This window comes from Ictidomys tridecemlineatus, chromosome 6 (genome assembly GCF_052094955.1).
Source record: "Ictidomys tridecemlineatus isolate mIctTri1 chromosome 6, mIctTri1.hap1, whole genome shotgun sequence".
Lineage (NCBI taxonomy): Eukaryota > Metazoa > Chordata > Mammalia > Rodentia > Sciuridae > Ictidomys > Ictidomys tridecemlineatus.
In genome coordinates, this window is record NC_135482.1 from 91,630,931 (window position 1) to 91,653,371 (window position 22,441).

The 22,441-nt window shown below is 36.1% G+C and overlaps 1 protein-coding gene across 4 annotated transcripts in view; it reads right to left on the reverse strand.

The window, feature by feature from the left end:
• Positions 1-22,441, reverse strand: part of Dera (deoxyribose-phosphate aldolase) — a 109,706-nt gene that overhangs the window by 73,639 nt on the left and 13,626 nt on the right. For 3 of the 4 annotated variants that reach the window (XR_013423057.1, XM_005331873.5, XM_078015188.1), the window contains 3 exons: positions 3,510-3,607; positions 2,249-2,396; positions 631-726 (listed from right to left, as the gene is read on the reverse strand). Coding sequence is in view for 3 of the 4 variants with exons in the window: in XM_005331873.5 (XP_005331930.1) it covers positions 631-726; positions 2,249-2,396; positions 3,510-3,607 (342 nt within the window). In the remaining variant the exon portion in view is untranslated. Of the gene's footprint in view, positions 1-630; positions 727-2,248; positions 2,397-2,577; positions 2,739-3,509; positions 3,608-22,441 lie in introns of those variants that run through there. The other variant, XM_078015189.1, reaches the window with a different exon arrangement.

Genomic DNA, 22,441 nt, shown 5'->3' on the forward strand with positions numbered 1-22,441 from the left:
TTCCACTTCCACAGCACCTTCTCTGTCCTACTTTTGGACCCAACATTGCAAACCCCTTTCAGTCTTCTGATGACGCTTTCATGACTTTATAAATATGAGTTCTCTAAGAGTCATTCTCTACCTTATCAACACTGTTGTCTCCTCTGCACCCTTTGAGAGCCAATGCAATTACATCACTGTGATGATGCATTCAGCTGAGTGTCACTGACTTTCACAAAATAAATAATTCACTTCTCAGAGTTACAACAGTACCTTCTACATTTTTACTTCTATATTTTCCATATATATATATATATATATATATATATATAATATATATATACATATACACAGAATACATACACATACATTTGTATTTATAAAATTATATTGCACATTATGATTTTTTTGACCTGACCACAACTTAGTTTTCTTAAGCGTGGTGATGTAGGTCCTTATTTGTAGACCTTAATGTCTGCTCTTTAATAAATAACTAAAAATACCAAAATCATGAATCAATATAATTAATTATATATATGGAATTAATTTAAATTAATATAAATTAAGATAATATATAATACTCCATGGCATCAACATTGTAGAAGTGGAAACATGTTGAAAAATAAGAACAAAAGCCGCAAGAAATCTTACCTGATGCCACAGGGATATCACAGCCTGCAGCCTTCAGTGCTTTTACAGCATCACATACTCGAGCAGGATAAACACAAACGGCAGCTGTAGTAATGCCTTTGAAGAAAGAAATCATAGCAGTCTTCTTTATATGAAGTTCAACTCACACAATATGCTAATATATTTATACTACAGCATTGGCAGAAAACAAAATGAGAAAAAAAAAACTATACTCCAATGATGCTGCAACAAACTTAAAAGATTTTTACTTTCTGCAGTTCCTTCTAGTTCTTGAAAACATGGATCATGTTCTGATTATAGTCATAGAAATAATTTTGATACACTGTTCTTTAAGGTTAACATAACATCATTTTTTAAATTCTTAAACAGTAGACTTGTTCATCATGACTCAGTTAAAATATTTTGTGTAGATAAAAAAATGCAGGTTTGCACAGCATTGAAACAGGAGAGTTAATGGAGAAAAGTATAAGTGAAATAAATATACAGAGTGGAACAGCAAAATGTCATTTAACTAAATTCACTCCTTCTTTTGCAAGAAATAATAAAATCTAAACCTGGAGACTTCATTTTAAGGTATAAGCTCTGAAATTTTAAAAATAAATAATTAAAATGATCAAATAGCCACTATTAAAACAAGCAGTGTCTATATCTCAAAGATGTTCCTTTTAAGTGCTATTAATAAGATGGAGTCTGGTGGAGTTGTTTGCTTTGTTTTGTTTTGGTACTGAGAACTGAACCTTCTGCATGCTAACCATGAGCTCTACCAAGAGCTCTCCCAGCCCCAGTGAAGTAGAATTTTTATTGTCAACTCAAAAGAAATATAATACTTTTTAAAAACTACAGAGATATTTAGTTCTATAAATTATCTGCACATTATCTGTGATATCTGCATTGGGCTCTCTCTCTAGCACTGAGGCATGCCAAAGCCATAAAGGATACCCCATGAAGAGGAGAGCTGGCTCCTAAAACCAGCCCAGCAGGTAATAAGACATAGTGTCTTGGAAATGCCTTAGATCCTTCCAGGTCTTAGTTTCTTCACTTAGAAAATAAGAGGACCAACTCTCAAGTCTCCTCCATTACTAAAATGTTAAAATTCTAAACTAACGGCAACTGCGGAAAGGTCTTTCTCTCATGTATACTGAAGTGAGAATGACTTTTTCTGAAAGATCTAACCTAAAATACAAGCATGCAATATTTCCCATTTGCATTTTATTCTCAAAAGTATTTCACTGACTCACAGAAAATACTTTTATGTATGCGATGTCATTATTAAATAATGAGACTGACTTTTTAATATGTGGCTAGGGAATCAGAATTAGTATTTTAGAGTCACTAGATAGAAAATTTCTGAACTTAAGAATTGAGAAAAAATATAAGAAAACTTTCAACCAGAAATTTCAATCTGTGGACAGAAAGAAGTGACCTAAAAGCAGGATTCAGATTGTCTTCTTGCCATTTTTAAAAGAACATTTCAATTATTTGTCCATACATATGATCAGAGCTTCCATCATGAATTTCACAAATACCATCTTGTTAGCAGGTGAATCTTAAGTCCTCTTAGATCTCATAATTGGTATCATAAGCAGGTAAACACCAGATATATTATATACAACATTACCTTTATCATGCATATTCAAAGCTTTTAAGAGATCTTCCCGGATTGGATATTTGGCTTTATAACAGAGCCTTTGAATGTTGGAAAACGTATCATCACCTGAAAGTGTAGTAAGATCTATAAAGGTAACAGCTTTCAGGAGCCAAGCAGCCTAGTAGAAAGAAAAGGCAAAGCAAATTAAAATTAATCTCCAATTTGTACTCATTCGACAAACACAGATACTAATACCTGATGTCTACACTATTCTAAAGCATATGATGATACAAGTGTAAACGAGATTCACTGACAAGATGAACATTACTCAGAATAAAGTGAAAAAGAAGAAGCAGAACCTTAATATTTTTTCTCCTACTGATATCCCAAACAGAAACCCCCAGTAGACGAAGTCTCCACACTTCTGACTTTTCCATCTCATCCACAAGGAATCTTCGATGGCTACCCTGATGTAGGAGATCTCAGGAAGAAGGTTTCTATTTCAATTTTCCTTTCCACTCTAGGATTAGAAATAAGACACTGTTTTTTAAAATCTGTCAGTTCCATGTTGTTTTTTTCCAATTTAATCCAATTCCTTTTTAAAAACAATATTCCTGTTTCACAATTCATTCTGATGAACTTCCTTTTGTCTTTTCAATCAGAATATTTCCAAAGATGAGCAAAATGTGGAATATTACTCTAAAGGATTCAATCACAGTATTCCAAGTCCCTTGTGAAATGAACTCTGAATTCCTTTTAGAACTGCACAGCACGTCTTTGGTTGGTAAACACTGAAGAATATGCTGACCATAAGTACTCTGCAAAACATCACCTTTGGAATTTTGAAAAGTGATTTATGAAAAGTAATAGTAAGATAAGCATGATGGTCAAAGAAGGTCAACTCTTACCCCTCAGGGCCTCAACAGTGGACATACCAGGTTTAGACATTATGGTTTTAAAATTAAACCAGAAGACAACCAAAGAAGGCACATCTAAGAAACTGAATAAATTCGTTGAGAAAATATGCCATTTAATTCACTCATGAATAAAGATGCCTCAAATTCATTTGCGGTTTTGCCACTCAAGAGTGATAAGATTTTTAACTTGTTTGGATAAATGTGTTATCTTTCTCCAACCCATCATCATCATATATGAATTATTAAAATAAGTCTTGGACAGCTGCAATCTTTTAAGTTTAGATGCATCTTGAGCGAAATTCAATATTGTAGCCTTGAGGGAAGAGACCACGCATTGTGAAACACAGGGACAGAATGCTCAAGAAGAACCTTACTTGCCACTCCTTTTTCACGGTTCTTCGAGCCTGAATTTGTTGTGCCCGCCTCAGAACTGCTGGCTGATTCACCTGTACTTTGGAAATCCAGCTAAGTTCTAAAGGGGAGAGAACAACACTTTTTAAACTGAAAAGTTTTATTAATATAGTCACCTATAGACACAGGGCTCTGGAAAGGATACATTCACCATTTGATGTAAACACTCTTTAAAAACTTTTGCTTTTTTCCTTACAACAACAAATATATAACCTTGTTGAAGGAAGCTCAGCCATCACAAGGCATACTTCATGTAAAATCAAGTACATATGGAATTAGAGGAACTAGTATTGATTTACTGCATAGATCATAATGACCATGGTGGAGGGGGTGGGATTGTATTCTGGGATTGTATTCCCCGTCGTACATGCCTCACTTCTGACAGCAAAAACTTATTTGTAAGTGTCTAGTCCAAGGGAGCAAACAAGATAAATAAATGCTTAAGTGAATTAATGCTGGGGCTTAAAGTAATGCTTGGTTATACCCACTTCCTGACAAGATTAATATCTACTAGATACCGATATGATACATCCCATCAAAGGAGAATTTTTCAAAATGTATCAGAGATAACAACAATGATATAACAAAAGTTTTAAAAGGGAAATAAAAAAACTACTAAAAGTTCCAGAAGATATCTGTGTTGCTTCTGTTCTCAAGTGATTTCTCCTACTTTGATCTGCTCTCTTTGCTTCCAAATGGCTCATGTTTTAGCCCTGGGGAAGACATGGCTCTCTCAGACAAAGCTAACATTTAATTGTGCCTCTACCACAGAACTTGTATTTCATTCACCAAGGACCCATGGTGAAACTGTTTCTTGTACTTACTGTATTGTAAGTCATTACCTTATTTGCCTTTGAGAGTCTAACAACAGTGTCATGCATTGTATTTCAATATCTTCCACTGATATTCATAACAGGTAGCCCCATAGTAAATTGGGCATGTGTCTGTTTACCTTCTATAACTAACATCATTTCTATATCCCTGTAGGAACTCCATGTTTTTGAAGAATGATCCCAGAAGAAAATTCTTCTGCTATAGAAAAGGTTATTCATTAGGAAACACATCTCAATTACGCAGCTCTATAACATGACAAAGAACACTGCCAATTGCATACTGTACTATGCAACAACACAAATAATAATAAAGTATTTGCATCTACCACAAAAGCTGGGTACAGTGGTGCATGCCTTTTATCCCAGCAATTCGGGAGGCTGTGACAGGAAGATTGCAATTTCAAGGCCAGCCTCAGCAATTTAGCAAGGCCTTAAGCAACTTAGTGAGATTCTGTTTTAAAATTTTGAAAAACAAAAAGGGCTAGGGATATAACTCAGTGGTAAATCACCTGTGAGTTTATTTTTTTAAAAAAACAACAAAAAAAAAACCTTTACCATAAAGATTAGATCACCAGAAAATCAATATTTATAAAAGACTTCTCCCATTTCCATTTGCCTCTTTTTAAGTATCAATATTAATCATGCAAAAATTCTCAAAGATTAATGATATTCCACTTAAACATTACTACAGAAGGAACAGTTTGTGTGCTTTCCCTTTTTTCCCTAATTAAATTATTTTGTTAGCTGAAATCATTTAACAAAACAGATTTTTAACATTTCAATCCATCTGCTTCTGCTCCTCAAAGATACTGTACGTCTTCCTGCTTGTTTCTTGAGCCAACTTCAGAGAGAAAGCAAAAGCTAGGGTCAGGCCAACTTCTGCCTCTTCTTTCCCACCAAAGACTGAGCTGGCTCTAGGCAGAGTCCAAGGGAATAAGATCAGACACCGGACAGTCACACTGGGCTCATCCTAATTTACCTAAGGCCTAGAAGAACCTCCCTCTTCTCAAACACAGGGGAGGATCTCTTTTATTTATTTTTTAACACTAACAATGGTGATTAGGTTCTAGATAAAGATCATTCCAGGCAGAGAGTAACAGTGAAGCAAAGTTATGTGACCTACAAGACTCACTGCCAAGTAACTACTGAAAGTGGTCAAAAGAGGGAAGTGGATCACTCCTAGGCAGCTGGACTGGCTGTCCTTAATGAGTCCTGAGACACTTCCTCAAAGTTCTTCCCCTCCTCTTCCCTACTCCCCTACTAAGGCCCTCACTGGAAGCTCTTCTGTAGGCAAGAAGTCTCAGGCAAACCCAGGACATGTGCTCATCTGGCTTGCTCCTTGTGGTCTCTTCTGCATCTGCCAGTATTGCTAAATGGCAGGCAATTTCCTGACACAGCATGTCATGTTCCATCTCTGAACCCTGTGTTCAGTTTGTTCTTTTTAACCAGACTGCCCTTCCTTACTCTGCAGGCAGATTAACTCCTACTCATACACTGAGGTTCAGTTCAAAAGTCACCTGCTCTGAGTCTTCCCTAAACCGCACAGGTTCAATATTCCTTTGCTGCTTTGTACTTCCATGCAAATTTACAGTCTGCTTTTAGCCCAATGCCATCACTTGAAATGGTACTGATGTAAAAAATTGTTTACATCCCCAAAAGATTTTTAAAACTCCAAGAGAATACATGACATGTGAATAGCATGGTATTCAATAAATAAGTAAGTTGAGTGGTTCCCAAAAATCATTTTTTGGGGGGGTGGGGAGGAAGCACCTGTGGTACTGGGGATTGAACCCAGTACTCTACCACAGAGCTATACCCCAGCCATTTTTATTTATTTATGTATTTTTTATTTTTATTTTTTTGAGACAGGGTCTCATTAAATTGTTGCAGCTGGCCTCAAACTTGCAATCCCTTGACCTGAGATTCCAGAAATTTTCTTAATTCTGGGCAATGTCTTTCTCAATTGATCCTGATTGGAAAAGAGTTTTGGACCTCCATAAGATGGGACAAAAGTATGAAGGGGTTGCTTGGGATCATTTGCTTTAAGACGGATTTTTTTGTTACAATTCCCACCTAAAGTTATAGCCCACAAGGCCTCTACTCACATTTCTCAGACACCACCTGCCAGAGGTCTCTGCAAACCATCTACTGGGGAATGTAATAAGATCACTTCCTTCACAGTATCAGCCTTGACTGCTAAAAATATCATTAGTGGTTATAAAATTATTCAACTTCATATTAAATCTGGCCACAGAATTTGCCTCTGTGACCTCCCATGGCAATGAATTATATAAGTGACTATCTCATTTTATTAGCACTTAATTTGCTACTCTTTAATTTCATCAAATAACCCTTGTTCTCATCTTAGGGGGTCTAGGGAAAAGAAAGGACTGATTGGCCTTTGTTATGTCCTTCATAATTTTTAATATTTCATTCAAGTACCCTTTAGCATCTCCTTTCCAACAGAAGTGATTCTAATGCACACAATTTCATCAGAACCACAGAATCTTCTTTCAGAGCCAAGAGGGGTTTCAAGTACACCTGCCTTTGGGAAGAACAGACATGAAATCATAATTGGAAGTCAATAAATACTCTTAAAACTTTCTGATTAAAAAAAAACTCCCACTGTTTCCCTTAGTGTGTCATTTTGTTGACTTTCAGGCCCTTCGTCAGCTGTAAACTTGTTCTCAAATACTTGTTTCACAATTTTATCTTTTTTTTTTTTCCTGTTCAAGACTCAGTAGAAACAAAGATAATTTTCCCAGCAAATCTACTTTCTAGCCTTGCCATCTTTTCCATTTGTGTTTCTTCAGATGTGATTGTGTTCTTCAAAATACTCCTAAAACACACAACATCAAAAGGAGATGCATTTTGTATTTTGATTTTAACTCTGTTCCTTATACACAAAAATAAATTATGATAATTTATTAGACTTTTCTCCCAAAACGCATTGAGCAAATAAGGGAGATTAATTTTTCTACTTTCTCTTCTATATTTTTATATCCAACTGTACTACCCAAATCTTTTTCCCAGTGTTGTCTCTAAGCAGTCATCTCCAGGTATACACAGGTATACATTTTATTACCAGAAAATAATACTCAGTACCCTTCTTAATTGTATTCATTTGTCTATTATTTCTAAATTGTATTTGTTTTCAATTCAAATTTGCATCCTCCCAGGAAACCGTTATACCCTCCTATATATACAAATGCCTAGCACAAAACTAGTTGATCAATAAATTCTGTGCCCCTTCCATCATGGTAAACTTATTTTTTATATCAAATATTGAAACTAAAGAAAAAAATCACTCGATTATGTCTAATCTTTCACCTGTAGGCTGACAAAAAAAAATACCTAAATGTCACTGCATGTTTGATCCAATCAGGCTCATTAGATGTTCAATTTATACAGTAAATGAACAGACAGACTTGCCCAGTTTCTAACCCATAAAGGCAGAGAACTAAAACTGTCCTGAGAGCCCCATTCCTACCAGCAGGTAGGGTCTACAAACAATCTTCTTCTCAAAATCCAGCATCCAATAAACCCTGGATGAGTGTTCTAGGACATCTATACACCTGCAGGGCATTCGCCAGCTCTCCTCACATTCTATTGATTAAGCCAGTCTGTGGAATCCAAACAGGTATCTGTCTGTTCTAGAAACAAAGACACTGGCAACCTGACAGTACATACTGCCATAGCCCAGAGGGCATTGCTATAATGCCACTTACCCCTAATCTCTAATTCCCATCTCACAGACTTTCACCTGCCCATTCTTTAGGGCATCAATCCAAGTCCAGGTTAATAATGAATTCAGCACCAAGCCAAAGACCAACTTGATCTCCCAATATCTCACCTCAGTACCAATGTTTTCTGTTTTCTGCTTATACTTTTCTTCCATCTAGCTTTCATTTCCAGTGTCTTGCATCTACAAGCAAATGGGTTATAACACTTCATCATGTAACACTCCTTCATCACACTGGAAGATAGTTCAGGTTCACATTACCAGATATCCCCATTTTTGTACCCTGATTTACAGTAGAATCACATCATGATTACATGGTTTTACCACCTTCCTTTATCCTTCAAGTATCCTTGAGATATTAGCCAATTATCCTTGAGATATTAGTCAATTCCAACTATTGATGCTCTTTAGTAATCAATTTCCCATTTCTGCAAATTATACTCCTCAACTCATCGACTACTGCCAGAAGGTTAATCTTGTCCCTAAAAGAACCTAGTCACTTATTCTGGCATCTAAATTTTTTCTATTTAGCACAATCTTTGGGCTGAACCCAAGGTTTCAATTATTCCCAGGATGCTCAGGATAACCCCCTAAGTTTCCAGCAGCAGTTGGTGGATAGTCATGGAGCTAGACAGCCAGAGCTCCTTAGCAAAATGAAGCAGATTAAATCCAAATGCCCATGTGCAAGTCCAACAACCTCTCCATTCAGCATTCTAGGATGCAAGCAACATACTAAATGATGTGAGAAAAGTTACAGCTCCCCCATGAAAAACCTTAAGGAGAAAACTGGGGAGAAAAGCCACAGACCTGGGAGTTGGAAAAATCAAAATAAAAAACAACATATAAGGGCAAAAATCAATGCTTGGAACCAGCAATTCCCAAATGGTTCCACAGGCTTTATTAGTTAGGAATCTTTCAGTTGAAAATAATGAAAACTGACTTGGGTGATTGGAACAAAAATGGAAGGATATTAAGGGCTCATAAATTGAGACAAGATTGGAAGACCAAGCTCAGAAAACAGATGGGAACCAAAGACAACAATGGAGAGCCAAAAACTAGAAGCACAATGCCAGCATTTAACAGGAATGGTCTGGCCAAGATGCCACAGCAGCTGTCACCTGACACCATCACTGCCATCTTCCTTCACTCACTCAGGGCCTCAAGTTCTGTACGAACAAATCTGATGCCTGAACCTAGGGAGTGTGCTATGCATGACTGTGGGGTCAGGAAGGAAGAACAACTTCTCCTTCCTCTGTCATGTCTCCAACTAACTCTGCAGACAAGAGGTTTTCCCAGCAATGATGGATTGGGATTTGGTTACTGAAGAACCAAACAAACGTAAGTTTCTGTTACAAAGATCAATAAAACTTCCACCTTAAAAAAAAAAAAAAGACTTGAAATTTCTTTAATCCACATTTCTCAGACTTTTCTGACTGAAAATAAATTTTTTTCCATACTGGCTAGATAATAAGTCAGGTCCAGAAGAAAGACAGGTCACAGATGTAGACTTGTCCAGTTGCATATGAAAACCCTTTGTGGATAAATAAGAGATTTGAGACTGATCTTAAAGCCCTCGATCTCTGGAGACATTTCTGATTGTCACAGCTGGCAGTCTGAAGGGTCCTGGTTAATGGGTAGAGACCAAGGATGCTGCTAAACATTACAATGCATAATTCACTCTTCCTCAACAAAGAATTACCTCTTCCAAAAGTCAATAGTGCCAAGGTTGAAAAATCCCAACTGAAGTATGGTAGGATTCAGGAGAAACAAAGAGGAAGTGCTCCAGATTTGTGGAATATGGAGGTTTCAAGAGCAGATTGGCTGCCTTATTTGTACAGCAGCTTAAGAAATCTCAACCTGTATTATTGCATCACTGGCCACTGGTCACATGTGCCTGTATGAGCTTCTAAAGTATAAACAATTCAAACTAAGATGTGTTAAAAGTGTAAAACACATAGATTTCTAAAAGAAATTCTTGAGTACCCTCAAAGAATGTAAAATATAAGAGCATAATATTTCTTATTGAGCAGAAAAAACAAACACACTTAACTCTGGCTAGTCAGCAGTGTGCACAACCGGTAAGAGGCAGACTACAGGAGATACCAGTCAGACAGCTTCACTATAGCCCAGGCAACAATAATGCCTCTCACCCAGGCATTTTCACATTTCATGACCCATACTCAGCCACTAAGCTCTGCCATGAAGCCAGCCCAGCCAAAATGATGACATCAGAATGTCCCTATTACTACTCCCAAAAGATGACCAAAATGTCAGCACTGCGGACCTGCAGACAGAACCCAATTTTTATATTGCTCCTATATGACACCAACACTACACCTGAATGAGAGCCTGCTATAGCCCACCCACAGCCCTGCTTTCCCCCATAGATAGAGAGCCTGTGGGGCTGGACCACATTCTCCTTCTAGTTCATATTCAAGGTACACACGACTCCAACCAGCATTCTTAGACCTAATGACTCCAAGCTTGCTTACAGAGACTACAGGGATCTTTGCCCAAAGTCAACAGCTTATATTTAAGACACAAGAAAGAAAAGGGAGAGAAAGCCTCCTGGGAAGTTAGATAAATGCAATCCTAACTATGAATTTCATTTATTCATTTAACTAATATAAAAAAGTACCCACATTGGTGCTGGGCATGGCTGCACGCTCTAGGAATTGAGTGATGAATGAAAAAACAAAATCCTTACTCTCATAGAGCTTCTTCTAATAAAATATTATAAACATCTAATGAATACATCATATACTATATATGGGCTACAGTGAAAAGTTACATAAGATAAGAGAATGGAGAATGCTGGGATGGTGAGGACAGGAAAAATCTGATAAAACCTTTGAACAAAGGTCCAACTGAAATGGAAAGTGAGGAATAATATTGTCTAGGAAACTAGTCTTCTAGGCAGAGAGAAGTACAAAGTCCTTAAGGTCATATCTGAAGCAAAGTAGGGACACAGGTGTAAATGGAGGGCCTGAGCAAGGCCAAGTGAGGGGAGTGGTTCAGATACAGTCTAAGAGGTAGGCATGGATCAAATCATATGTGGTGTTTTCTACAAAATGAGGGTCATAACCCAGGAACATGTCATGAAATCAACTCTTCTAGTTGCAACCAGTATATTACGAGAAGAAACAAAGGAAAATAGAAAATATCAGGATGTGCTGCATGTGATACAGGTAAATCATCTACCATTATATGTGAGGAAGCAGGTATTCTGGGGCAATATAAAACACACCACATACTGTGAGACATGGTCAACAGAGTTTGAAAGGCCCTTGGGAAGGACTTTTTCAGCATGGAAAGATCACTGGATGTAGACAGGAAGAACTGTGAGTAGAGCACTGAAATGATCTAATTTATACTTCCAAAAAATCCCTCTGGCTGCTGTGGAAAGGCTAACAAGAGGCTCAGACAGGATAGGGAACAGATTGACCTGCAGCACTCCCTGTAGCAGTGGAGACAGGACAAAATCCTACCTGCCCGCTGCCTACAGCATTTCTCATCTTTAAAATCTGTACCCAAACAAATAAGAAAGATGGGATAGGGACATGAACTGGGCAAATTTTGGGTGAACCAGGAGGGTGTCATTTTCCTTGTGAGGACCAAAAGCTCAGCAGATGGAATGTACTGGGAAGAGTTGTTGAATTTCACTCCAGTTTTCTCCTGGAGCATGGAAGTAAGCAGGCAGGCAGAGAGATTAGCTGTGACAGTCTAACCTGTGAACTCTTCCACATAGAGACTTACCTGAGGGTAGTTAATAAACTTCCACAGTCTAACAAAGTACAAACTATAGTGGTCAAACTTTAAATACTTTATATACATAGAATAAGTAAAACACCTAATTTTCTTGAGAAAGCTGATATTGAATTAAAATACGGTAGTGCTCCTTATCCCTAGGGGATATTCTACTACCCCCATAGTGGATGCCTGAAACCATGAACATTAAGAATTCCTGTATATACATGTTCTTTTCTATGATAGAGTTTAATACATAAATTATTCAAAAAGATTGTCAAAAATAACAATAAAATGGAACAATTATACAATACACTGTAATAAAAGTTATATGAATATGTTGCATTCTTTTGAGTCAAGACAAATAGAAATATTTTGGGACTACTATTGACTGCAGTTAATTGAAATTAAAGAAAGGAAACAATGAATTAAAGAGATCACTGTAATTACTTCTTCATGACAAGAACTCCATTTGCTGGTCATCACCACTGTCAAAAACGTTTGATCTTTGAAGAGGAAGAAATATTTAGTCAGTGAATCTAAGCTGATCTACATAGGGCCTAATCTAGTTTTTAAAGACCTTTGAATGTTGGCTTTGTATTTTTTCAAAATCAGAAAAAACATTTTTTTAAGGCAGACAAGGGGTTATTTTATTCCATTTTACTTCCCATACATCAAAATGTATTTATTTAGCACTCCACCAGTACAAATGTGTTAATCAAATTACACTGAAATTCACAGATATGTAAAAACTATATAATGAATATTAAAATACTGTATATATAACTTAATTACATTTATTTTTAAAATTACAGTAAAACTGGGACATATCATAGTAATAAATGCCCATGTTTGTAAATTCAACTCAATTTTGTGACAAAGCTAATAGTTTCAGCTTTTCTAAGTATCTTTAATTTGATGTTTATCAACTGTTTTTCTAAACTTTCCTCCAAAGACTTTTGCTAGCATTGAAAATATTTTCTTGTCATAATAAAACTGCAGTCAACCAAGGACAGACTATTCTACAGTGTAAATGGCAGCTTTTTACCTGTACTCATTTGTTTTTTCTTTTTGCTATTATTTAAATATGTTTGAATCTCTGAAAATAGTAGTATTTTTTTTTATTCTGTTGGCCTTTTCCTTTAAACTTTTAGGGGAAGCATTATCAAAGATTTTTTAGAAACTAAGTAAATTACTTCTACCAGGTTCCTAGTACGAAGCACTTTATTAAGTATTTCAAGGAACTAATCTGCCAGGTTGGGACTACTCAGCATCCACAAATCAAAGCTGCTCAAGAAATGTATATCTTGTCTTGAATCAAGGAGTCAAGGAAAGGAAGTTGAAAAATCAATAGGCAAAACATCATGTAGCATACCATATAGGTATAATATGCAGCTTTTATATGATAATAAACAAATAAATAAGAGAATGAGGGCAAGTCCACCAAAAAAAAAGTCTAAAAAAGAGGCACTTAAAATATCCAATAGTTTCCCAGCTCTTCATTGTTACTTTGTTATAGTTCTGAGTAAACTTACCTAAAACAGCACTCATTGTGACACATCCCTACCCACAGGCCATCTATCAAGACCTAGTACTGAACTGCCACAGGTGGAGATTCACAGGACCATGTGAGGCCCCAGCACCAGGTACACAGTGCTGACATGCAACAAAGATGTTCTAGGTTGGAGTACTATGATGTGGGTCATCCGTGGAGCTGGAAGACATAGCAATCATTCGTGGAACACTGACTCTGACCAGGTACTATATTGGCTTGACTCTGACCAGGTACTATATTGGCTATCCAGCCACACTGTATCCTGAAATAGGTGATTTGGCACTGTTGGTCCTCTTTGATAACTTAACCACAGAGTTAGAAGGCCATCACTGACTAGGAGAAAAGAACCAGCCAACAGGTTTGAGGGTCATCCTTTAATTGATCTGGGTAATACTGCTAAAGTGATAGTGCAGAGCAAGGCAGGAGTTTGGGTTCTATCTCTAATCTTACCACTATGACAAGCCTAGGCTGGCCAGAGAAGGTTCAACAAGCTGACCTGCTCTAACAGACAAAGAGAAATTAACTAGCAGTCAAGAAGAGGAAAGACACTTCAAACACTGAGTATAACCTGTGTGTGAAGACTAATTCAGAAACAATTATGGCCTGTTTCCAGAACAATAACCATGGCAGAAAGTTGTGTTTGGGAGTAAAGACGGGGTTTCACAGGTAAGTAGTATCAAGTCAGAATCCTGAAGTTCAGACAAAGGACTCTATACTTGAACTATTTGGGGAAGGGGGAGGAAGTGGCCACTAAGCAATCAATTTGACCAGATTCATGTATAAGGCAGGATGAAAAGAGGGAGATAACATTTCTGCCAATTTTGTGTCATGAACATACACTTACTTGAAAATCTGGGAAGAAAAATTGTAAAGATTAACTGAAAATGGTTAAAAGAATAAGGTAAACAGGTGGAAAAAATAAGCCCAAATAGGAGTCTTTTGTCTGTGATATTAAATTATAATGTTAAATGAAGGTATAAATAAAATAGAAATATTCTGAAAGGATATTTAGAACCAGGCTAACTTAAAATAATTATATATATTCTTGAGGGTGGGACACAGAGACTAACCCACAAAATTACAATTATCTTATATTAGACAAAGGTACCAAAAACATGCACTGGACAGAAGAGAACATCTTCAATAAATGGTGCTGGGAAAACTGGAAATCCATATGCAACAAAATGAAATTAAACCCCTATCTCTCACCATGCACAAAACTTAACTCAAAATGGATCAAGGACCTAGGAATTATAAACCAGAGACTCTGTGTCTAATAGAAGAAAAAGTAGGCCCTAATCTTCATCATGTGGGATTAGGCCCCAACTTCCTTAATAAGATTCCTATAGAGCAAAGATTAAAACCAAGAATCAATAAATGGGATGGAATCAAACTAAAAAGTTTCTTCTCAGCAAAAGAAACAATCTGTGAGGTGAATAGAGAGCCCACATCCTGAGAGCAAACTTTTACAACTCACATATCAGATAGAACACTAATCTCTAGAGTATATAAAGAACTCAAAAACCTAAGCACCAAAAAAAAAAATAATAATAATAATCCAATCAACAAATGAAATATGAAAATATGTTCATCATCACTAGCAATTAGGGAAATACAAATCAAAACCACTCTTAAGTTTTCATCTCACTCCAGTCAGAATGGCAACTATTAAGAAGAAAAACAGGGGCTGGGGATGTGGCTCAAGCGGTAGCGCACTCGCCTGGCACGCGTGCGGCCCGGGTTCGATCCTCAGCACCACATGCAAACAAAGATGTTGTGTCGAAAACTAAAAACTAAAAACAAAGATGTTGTGCCAAAAACTAAAAAATAAATATTAAAAAAAAAAGAAGAAAAACAACAGTAAGTGTTGATGAGGATGTGGGGGAAAAGGCACACTCATACATTGTTGGTGGGACTGCAAATTGGTGCAGCCAATATGGAAAGTAGTATGGAGATTCCTTGGAAATCTGGGAATGGAACAACCATTTGACCCAGCTATCCTTCTCCCCGGACTATACCCAAAGGACTTAAAAACAGCAGACTACAGGGACACAGCCACATCAATGTTTATAGCAGCACAATTTATAAGAGCTAAACTGTGGAGCCAACCTAGATGCCTCTCAGTGGATGAATGGATAAAAAAAAATGTGGCATATATACACAATGGAATTTTACTCAGCAATAAAAGAGAATAAAATCATGACATTTGCAGGTATATGGATAACACTGGAGAAAATAATGCTAAGTGAAGTTAGCCAATCCCAAAAAAAAAATGCAGAAATATTTGCTCCGATATAAGGAGGCTGACTCATAATGGAGAAGGGAGGGGAGCAGTATGGAAGGAATAGATGAATTCTAGATAGGGTGGAGGGGTGGGAGGGAAAGAGAGGGTGCAGGGGATTAGCAAGGATGGTGGAATGTGACAGACATCATTATCAAAAGTACATGTATGAAGACATGAACTGGGTGTCAACATACTTTATATATAACCAAAGATATGAAAAATTGTGGTATATATGTGTAATAAAAATTGTAATGCAAAAAAGTACATGTATGAAGACATGAATTAGTGTGAACATACTTTATATACAAAGATATGAAAAATTGTGCTCTATAAGTGTAATAAGAATTGTAATGCATTCTGATGTCATGTATTTAAAAAATAAATAAAATCAAGAGTTGCTGAGAAAGAAGACCTCAGGATTTAGGTCTTCAGTATGGAGGTTCAAAAAAAAAAAAAACCTAAAAATAGAACTAATTCAATAATTCCACTACTGGGTATATATTCAAAGAAATGCAATCAGTATATTGAAAAGATATCTGCCCTCCTATGTTCAATGCAGCATTATTTATAAAAAGTCAAGATACAGAATCAACCTAATTATCATCCAATGGATAAAGAAAAGTGGCATACACCTATAAAAAGAGCTACTTAGGAGGTTGAGGCAGAAAGAGTATAAGCTCAAAGCTAGCCTCTGCAATTTAATAAGACCCTGTCTCAAAATAAAAAATAAAAAGGACTGGGGATGTAGCTCAATAGGAAAGCACTCCAGGGTTCAATCCCCAGCACCACACAAAAAAAAGGGGAATAAAGAAACAAAGAAAATGTGGTACATATAATGGAATATAATTCAGCCTCAGAAAAGAAAATCTTGTCATTTGTGACAACAGGGATGCACCTGGATGACATTATGCTAAGAGAAATAAACAGGCACAGAACAGGAAGAACCTCACAATACTAACGCATATGTAGAATCTAAAACACTCAAAAGCAAAGAATAGAAGGCTAGTTACTAGGAGCTGGAGGGATTGGAGAGATGTTGGTTTAAGGATACAAAATTTCAGTTAGAGAGGAAGAATATGTTCAAGAGCTCTAGTGTACTACATGGTAACTACAGTTAATAATAATGTATTGTAGTCTTGGAAACCACTAAAAAAGTAGACTTTAAAGTGTTCTCACCAAGAAAAATATACACGTTAGGTAGTATATGTGTGAATTAGCTCAATTCAACCATTCTACAACGTACGTACACTTCAAACATCATAATATACACTATAAATGTAATCTTAGCCAATTAAAAATAATTTAATTATTATAAAAGAAAAAAGCAGGGCTGGGTTATGGCTCAGCGGTAGAGTGCTCGCCTAGCATGTGTGAGGCCCTGGATTCAATCCTCAGCACCACATAAAAATAAATAAATAAAATAAAGATGATATTGTGTCCAACTAAAAAAATAAATATTTAAAAATAAATAAATAAAAAAGAAAAGAAAAAGTAAGAAATTAGATAAATCATTTAAGAAAAGAAACTTTTGTTCCCAGAACTAAAGGAGTATTTAGGTTTACAAACTGAAAAAGTATAGGCAATTAGAAAAGGGAAACCAAGACAGCTCTGGTCAGATTTAGTTATATGTTCCTACCCAGCCACAGGGAAACCAGAAGCCCAATCCTTTCATATGTTTAGAAGGTAAAAAAATGAAAAAAAATAGCAAAAGTATTCATCACTACATAACACATTTTATAAGATTTTGGTTTTCTGGTCAACCTCATTATGTTCAAAACAAACCAATTTTGTTTACAAAACCACATTCAAAAATATAGTAGCTATTGATGGGCTTATGCCGATTTAATTGAGTAGGTAAAGCAATCATTTTATTGTCTTCTACAAAATTCACTCTTCTTTAAAAAGAAAAGAAAGAAGGAAGAAAGGAAGGAAAGGAAAGGACAAATATACCAAAGCATAACACTATGAAATTTCAGAACTCTAAAGATAAGGAAATTTTCAAATGTGGTCAAGAGATCACATTACAAAAAGCAGATAAAAATAATATCAAGTCAGGTGCAGCGGTGCATACCTATAATCCCAGCAACTTGGAAGGCTGTAGCAGGAGGATTACAAGTTCTAGGCCAGCCTCAGCAATTTAGAGAGAGCTTAAGCAATTTAGTGAGACCCTGTCTCAAAAATAAAAAGGGCTGGGTATTTAGCTCAGTGGTGAAGTGCTTGCCTAGCATGAGCGAGCCCCTAGGTTCAATTCCTAGCATTCAAAAAAAAAAAGAAAGAAAGAAGAGTATCAAATCTGTCCATAGGAACAATAACTAAACAATGTAAGAACACCTTCTAAACCCTAAGAAAACATGTTTCAGCACAGAATTCTATACTTAGCCAAACTATAAATTAATGTGACAGAAGAATTAAAGCATTTTTTTATATTCGAAGCTTTCACTTCCAAGGATTTACTGATGACTGTGCCCCACCAAAATCAGAAAGAGAAACAAGAGGAAGATGTGGTAATAAGAGAGCCAAAACAGTAGTCTGAAAGATGCCCAACATGCTGGCAAAGGGAATGTCCAGTAACACCAGAGAGCAGCAGGCACAGGGAACAGCTAGATTTGAAGAGAATGGAGGGGGGCTGGGAATATAGCTTGATTAGTAGAGTGCTTGCCTTGCATGCACAAGGCCCTGGGTTCAGTCCCCAGCACCATAAAAAAAAAAAAAAAACTTCATGAGCTTGTATTTGGCAAAGGATTCTTAGTTCTTAGTTGAAGAGAGTAGAGGACCTGAGGAGGGATGTCTCCAAGAAAAACAGAAAACTGATCAGTTATCTGGTCTTTCTCAATGCACCAAAAAGAGTTTCACTGAAACAGACATAACTACACAGAAAACCAAGCAAATGAGACCATTCTCAGGAAAGAAAAACTTTGCATATGCAATGCAATCACATACGATATGGCTTAGATATGAATTGATACTGATATAGTCCTAATTATAAAACAATGAAAATTTATCTAACTGAAATTATATAACAATTAATTACTATGATGACAGAATAGGAAGGAGAGCAAGGGGGACGGAGAAGAACTATCAGAGAGCTAAATATCTTCCACAACAGAAAGTCAATAGGTAACACTGAAAAGTTAAGAATACCAGTAAAGGATCTAAAACTAGAAAAAATAGCTGCTAATGGAGAAAAGGAGTTGTGTATATAGAAAGGTGGAGCTAAGGCTTGCTGTACTTGCTGTACATAAGTCTTACAGACTTATGTCTTTTTAAAAGATATAAATGTATATTGTCAATAAAAATTAAAATAATTTCAAAGAAAAGAGGGAAGCAAGCCTAGTATTCTTCCATAAAAGGGGGAGGCCACCTGTTCACACTTTTTTTTTCTCAAAAGGATATTCTCAGATCAGCTGACCAAAACCAATTAGGAATGAAGAGTTTAAACTCATAGACTGTAACTAAGAACCCAACTTCACCTTGTGTTCTTATTTGCACAATACTTCCTCACTCTACTACTTCCTCCAAAAGATTTGATGCAGGGCATACATTTAAAATTAAGGATCCATGATATCTCCTAAAAATTCTTCAAACTCCATCCTGCTATTTCATATTTTCCCTCCATTTCAAAAGTTCCCTTAGAATATATATACTATTAAGAGTATATAGTATATGAGAATATACTAGAATATTCCTAAAGAATGGAACTCCTCCTCTTGTAGACAATAAGGACTTATATCATGGGTTTAGATCATGGCTGTGATCTCACTGTGCCCCAGATGCTTTGCTCTGTGAGGATTGAAGAGAGCATCTTAGAAGCCAGAAGACAAAAAGTCCTTTGCAATTTCTTTCACATGCTACCTAGGTTTCCTTTGCCTTTATGAAATGACTCATTTTATCAGCCCAAGTCAAATAAAATTTCTTCATCCTCTATGTCTGTACTGTGCCAGACACATCATTAGGATCCATATGGGTTCATACATGTTTGTGAAATCTAGAAAAGACATATACACAAACGTACTTAAATAACCAACAATGTTGTGAGTCAATCCCTGATCAGATCATACTTCTAAAAAACTGTCATCTAAAAATCAGTCTATTTCATGCTTTTCAGCAAAATTAATATGTTTAATAAAATTAGTAACAAAAAAAGTTTCCATCACAAGACATTTATTTCACTCTCAAGATCTTGTTTTGTTACTCTATACTCTCTGGAAGACACACCAGAGAATTCCCAAACCACATTCAGATTTCCAAATATGTAGTCTTTCAACTTAATGGACTCTAGGAAACTGATGAGCATTTCTCCAAGCCCCTAAATGTGCCTAGTATTCAGAAAGAGTCATGAGACCACAGATAAATTCATCAGTGCTGGAAGACTCTGGCCCCCTGTCAGGTAAAGATTCAATTTTCAACCCTTTGAAAACTTTGATCAATTACCCTAGGAGCCCAGAGCTTCAGAGAAATCCTATGTAACTCCTCCCTCTTAATGAAAAACTTCTCTCTCAGTGAAAATCTAGGATGAAGGACTTTCCTAAATTAAAATTTTAGAATGTCCAAAAATGCTGTCTTACTGAATTCATAATATCAGTCAATAGATATATTCATAAAGCTGCTACTTCTGCTGAATGTTGTACTAGCCACGTAAGTCAGAGTCTGCAAGGATACTTATATGCTAAAAGAGAATTGCCCAAAATTAATCCTGTGAAAACATCATAAATATTATTGAAATGCTCAAAAATGGAACAAACTAAATATTAATAATAAAATTATTTTATTTAAACTTAAGTAAAAATGGTAAGCTCCAAAAAATGGTTAAGTACAATATTAGAAATTTAAGATTATATAATATCTATGCCTATTTTTCTTGAAACTTATTCCCCCATTACCACTACTTTAGTGGTATGTCCTACTATCACCATACATTATCTCATTTAAATATCATTTCAGGGAAAAGTTATTATATTTACTATGAACTTAAGATAATACCTGCTCTCTCCCAGGAACAATTCCTTTTAAATGTTACCTATAAAGTAAGATATAGTAAATTATGAATAACATTTTATTAGGTTGTTAACTTTCATTTCCTAAAATTTGTTAAGTTCACAATATCCTAATACCTAATCTTTTCATTTTTTAAATGACCTGAGAATTGCAATTTTTCTATTAAAATTTATATATTTGAATTTTGAAGCCAATTTTTAGTTAAAAAATGAGTTTATTTTAGTAAAAAAAAAAAAAAAAAAGATATTCTACTATTCTCAAGAAATCACGTATGAGGCCCAGCTGGACAGCACATACCCACAATCCGAGCAATCCAGAAGAAGTTTGAGGCAGAAGTTTCACTTCATTACAAGTTCAAGGCCAGCCTAGGCCACATAGCAAGACCCTGTCTCAAAAGTAAAAATAAAAAGGGCTAGAGATCCAGCTCCATGGTAGAGCACTCCTGAATTCAACCTCTAGTACCTCAAAGGGAGAATGGAAGGAACAAAAGAAAGAAGAAAAAAGAGTCCTGTAGGAGCCCCTGCCTCTGATAATTTAAAAGTCATACTATGACACTAACAAGACTTACTAAATGAACACCTATGCTATGGTCTGGCTATGGACTAATTCAAAGATGTTGATCATAAAAAATATCAGAAAAAAAACAGAATTTGGTATTGAAAAATTCCTACAGTAGAAAATGATGGACAGCAACTCAATGTAAAGGTATTGAATACAATTCCTACAGTATCCCAGCATACAATGGGGCTTTAACTGTCCCAGACCCTTTGAATTTCTCCCTCAAGACCCATGTTACATTCCAATCTGCAAATACCTTTGTTCACAAGCAGTTACTCTTTAGCTTACAGGTCAGAATTCTCCAAGATTGTATGTAAAGAGAAGAATAAGAAATTCTCATCGTGGCTTACTGCCTTCTAAATACCATGCCAGTTGTTCTACACATAACACTTCATTTAATATTTGCAATTACTCCATGACCTAGCTTTCATTAATCATATTTTTAAAATATGAAAACTCAAAACTTGTACTTAGAAGAAATAGAATTTGAATCCCAGGTATTAACTTGAAAGTCCAATTTCCTTTCAAAAAAAAAAAAGAGTTACATTTAAACAAATGAATAACCATGCCACCATATAGATTTATTTGCAGAAAAATTTAATCAAGGTATCCTACAACTACATAACTTCATTCTCAAACTGGGATAAGAGAACATCCTTTGAAACTAAAGTGAGCTAATTTTGAAAGAAAAAGAGAAAAAACCATATTGTGCAGCTATTGTACATATTATACTTGTCTATATCATCATCTCACTAACCTTTGATTTGCAGAAATAAATTAAATGCTCTCTAGATCCCTCCTTACCAGTCTCATGCTCTCCAGCAACACCTTTACTATGCTTAAATATATATTTAAGCACACACATAGGCAGAAGGAGCCTGAGATGTAGGTGTACCCCTTAAACAGCAGGCATCTAACATGTGCTAAAATTCTCTAACTGTAAGCAGACAGGGCTTGAGTTGATATTGTCTCCAAAAACAAACAGACCCCCGCTACATTATGGAGCACAGTGACTGCCAACACTGTCTGGGAATATCTGTTCTGAACTGAATGAGAGTGGCAATCGCCACCTGCTGGGTACTGATTCAAAACATTGCTTTCCCACAGCACCTGATCTCCTGCAATTTCTCCTCAGGAAGTTCTTTTGTGGCACAGGTTTTGACAAGGTGGCTGGTTTTCCC